The 3811-nt window shown below is 37.3% G+C and overlaps 1 protein-coding gene across 3 annotated transcripts in view; it reads right to left on the reverse strand.

Moving 5' to 3' along the window:
- The window catches only part of arb2a (ARB2 cotranscriptional regulator A), a 143932-nt gene that overhangs the window by 49200 nt on the left and 90921 nt on the right, over window positions 1-3811 (reverse strand). For all 3 annotated transcript variants that reach the window (XM_014012515.1, XM_014012517.1, XM_014012516.1), the window contains exon 9: window positions 121-237. In XM_014012515.1, coding sequence (XP_013867969.1) covers window positions 121-237 — 117 coding nt within the window. The remainder of the gene's footprint in view (window positions 1-120; window positions 238-3811) is intronic.

The raw sequence follows: 3811 nt of genomic DNA on the forward strand, positions 1-3811 counted from the left end.
GGTTAGCATAGATGTGTCAAGAAGTATAAAAGGGGGAATAAAGCTCAAAGAAATAACCAGTTTGCATTTTATTTATTTATTTTTTAAGGAAGTGACTGTGTGTTTGTGTGCTTTGTTCACCTGAAACATCCAGTCCTGTGTCCCTTTGCTGGTTTCTTGTAGCCAGATGTTGTGTGAAGAGTCAGTGAGAGCCACAGCACACACTTTGTTCTTCACCTGCAGCTCCCTTTGATTTATCTGGCACAGAAAGCAAATTAAACTTGTGTTAGTTTCAGTTCAAACATGCTTAAAACCATGCACCTGTTTTGGAAGATACTGTTTTAGACAGTACATGTAAAAACTTGCTTTATAAAAAAAACACGCAAAAAAGTAAAATAAAATTAAATAAAATTACTTCAATATGGCAAACCACCACATCAGTAGACATTTACCTATAAAAATAATAATAAATATTCTTAGTAGCTACAGCATGCACTGTCAGCCCTCTTCTTAGACGTGGGATGGCAATAGCCCAGAGGACAGCTTTGTAACCGGAGAATACTGATTCAACCTGGTGTACAGCATAATTTTATAAAGTGAAATATGAAAGAGCAGAGTTCCACTATAGCGTGTCCTTGTCACGTTCTGTGCAAACGTCCTTTCCTGTGCACATTCAAATGCCTTGGTCCCCATTCTTAATACCCTTTCCCTTCAGATGTCACAAAGAATGTGGCGTTCACAAGCCTGTCTTCCTATTCCCCTCTGAATGTCAATGCTAAGGAAAATGTCACACAAAGGACTTGTTACCCCACTACAATAGACTTCCCACACCGCTGGTCCGACCCCAAGGAGTACTACAGCCAGGCCTATGGAACAAGCTGTTTCACTCTGCTTGGCTTTGAGATAAAAAAAGGGGGGGAAAGGAGAACAGGTCTAACAACAATAGGTTAGCAATCACTTACTGTATATGTTTAGTGAATCTCGGAAAAGAACTGGTGGACTACAGATGTTATAGTGATACAGAATAGCATGACTAAATGTTAAACAATTATTTTAATGATTTATCACAAAATAATAAATAAATTGCTAAAAGCTAATTGAAAACTTTCCTTGATGACTAGATGAATTAAAATGAAAATGAATAATGAAAAATCAGATCTATTAGGGTACTAAGGTCTTGAGCACCATTCAGGTGACAAAGGCTTCCACAATAGCATTTTCATCATTAAAAAATTTAAATCAAATAAAAAATGAAGACAAAAAATGAGCAGGAGTTAATTTGTAATATGAAACAAACAATGTCAACTACCTTTCATAACGATTTCCCTTCACAAAATCACTTCACATACAATAAATGACTATGTCTGAATGAATTTCTAATTTTTTTCACAAGAGAAAATTTAGTCCCTTGTTTTATTTATTGGTTTTTAAAGCAGCTGTTTTATGATTTTGCCTGGATGTGAAAGTGGTATTTAGCAGTCAACTGTGAACCAATTGTATGAAAAAGTTAAACAAAAAACTCACAAAGGTAAAAAAAAAAAAAAAAAACACAGCAAAGCTAATCAGAGGGAACTCACACTTGGGTCATTGCGGAGGAAGTAGAGTTGTTTGAGACTTGCTCATAATATCATTGGGAACATCAGTAATTGTATAGGCAATATCAGTCACTCAAGCAACAAAACATAAATACAGTCCCTTGTTATAATAAAAAGAACAAAAGAGAATGCCCTTTGCACTGCAGCCCTAAAGTGCTGTAATACAGTATAGACCCCCACTGGGTTCCATGTTTTACAAGCCAAAATGACAACTGTGATTAGCTGCATGTTAAATGCATAATCCATCTTGAAACATAACTTATAAAAAGTTAGAACCATTAAACCGCAAACTCCTGTGAATATAAATCTCAGTGGTCTTTTCATATAACTCAATGTGTTCGCATGTATGTCAGCGTTAGTCGTGTACCGTGTAGACAGAGGTTAAATGTGCTAATCCCTTCTGTAACTGTAGACAGCAGCCCTAACTAAAAAAAAAAAGCCAGCTGTTGTGGTCAGTCCTGTGCTGGACAGGGACAAAGGAGGGGAAGCATGTGGAAATACTTGTTAAACTAAAACCAACACACAGATGTTAATACATTTGCTGCCCTTCTCCTGACCTTTCATTTAAAGCTAGAGCAGCTGGATGTGCAGAGTAAAACTTGAGTGGGCAGTGGGGGTTCTAACAAGGAGAAAGGAACTGAAACTGAAAGAGGTATAAAGAGACACAAAGCAAAAATATGTTCAATATCTATAAAACAAATGCTGTATGGAGGTAAAAGAAAAGACAGTCAGATGTGCACAACAAACAACACTTAGAGATACTTCATTAAAATCCATGAGGCATATTCTCAAATCCCTTGGAACACTTTTAAAGTCCACAAAACTAACAATGGAGCAGCATGTGTAAAGCAAATGATCACTTACTATGTTTCTGAAACATCCATAGACGTTTAGGCCTTTATAAAACAAAAGCACTACATTATCAATGTTTAAACCTTACTACAGTCCTCAAGTTAAAGTATTTTATTGATACTGTTGTATTATATCGATTGTACTGAGAGCGCTGGGATGGAATGTGTAACAACAATCAATACTGTACTTAGTGTCATAGCCCAGCAAAAGTAAACCATAAAAGCAAAAAACAAATTAGTTCAGTGTTCACTGTTTTTGAGCTTGCTCTTTGCTGCAAATTTATTTTGACCTCAACACATCAAGTTTGCAAGCTACATGATGCAAAATCTGTGATGCAAAACCGCGAGCCAAACTTGAAATAACTCCCTTATCACAAACACCCAAACTTCAGACCAACTACGAAAACCTGTCTTCATCTTTTTCAAAGATTCTCCCCCTACGTACTCTCTAATAAATAATTTTGCTCTCACTGCACTGCAGAGAGACTAAAAGAGATTCACAACCATCATCAACAAAATGCAATAAACATAAACTTTTCTCCAACCCTTGTGTTTTGCACCTGACTGGTGCTAAGCAGTATTTAACGATACAGGCTGCTTCCAGCTGAAAGCTAGTTAATTGCTAGACTTTTTTTTTTTAACTTTTCACCACTGAATGCGATATGGGATGATTGTGTGCACATGAAGGAGGGAAGGGGGCAAATTAATCATGTTTATTTATCTAGATGAGGAGTTGAAATAAGCATCGAGACATCATTTAACAGCATGCTAAGCTAATCTCTGGTCGAGATAAATACTTCATTTCACTCCTCTCCCTGTGATGCTCCCTTGCTCACGACTGCTCCACTGACGCTTCATCTAAACACCGGCAATAATAAAGACAATTATTTAGGCCTTTGATAATTGTGTGTCAAAGACAGCAAAAGCCAGTAGATAATTGGGCAAAAACTGAATAGCAATCCACAATGGAGTACCCTGCAGGGAGACAGGCAGACTCATCCCTAGAAAGAGTGCAGACCAAGAGAAAAAAAGAAGAAAAAAAAGAGAAGAAAAAACCCAGGCAAAGACAGGAAGAGGAGAGCTCTTTAAGAGGCCTTGCTCACTGTCAGACTGTCACTATGAAAAGCCACAATTATACACAGAGAGCAAGTACAAATAAAGAGCAGCAAACAAGAGAAACAAATCTAAGCGAAAGAGAGAGAATGATGGAAATGATGGAAATGATGGAAAAAAAATGATGGAAAATGAGACAGGATAAAATGGAAAATCAGAGTGATAAGAATAGAAAACCGAGCAGAAGCCAATGAGAAGGACTGTGTGTGTGTGTGTGTGTGTGTGTGTGTGTGTGTGTGTGTGTGTGTGTGTGTGTGTGTGTGTGTGTGTGTG

The sequence above is a fragment of the Austrofundulus limnaeus genome, unplaced genomic scaffold, assembly GCF_001266775.1.
Source record: "Austrofundulus limnaeus strain Quisiro unplaced genomic scaffold, Austrofundulus_limnaeus-1.0 Scaffold92, whole genome shotgun sequence".
In the NCBI taxonomy this organism is placed as follows: Eukaryota; Metazoa; Chordata; class Actinopteri; order Cyprinodontiformes; family Rivulidae; genus Austrofundulus; species Austrofundulus limnaeus.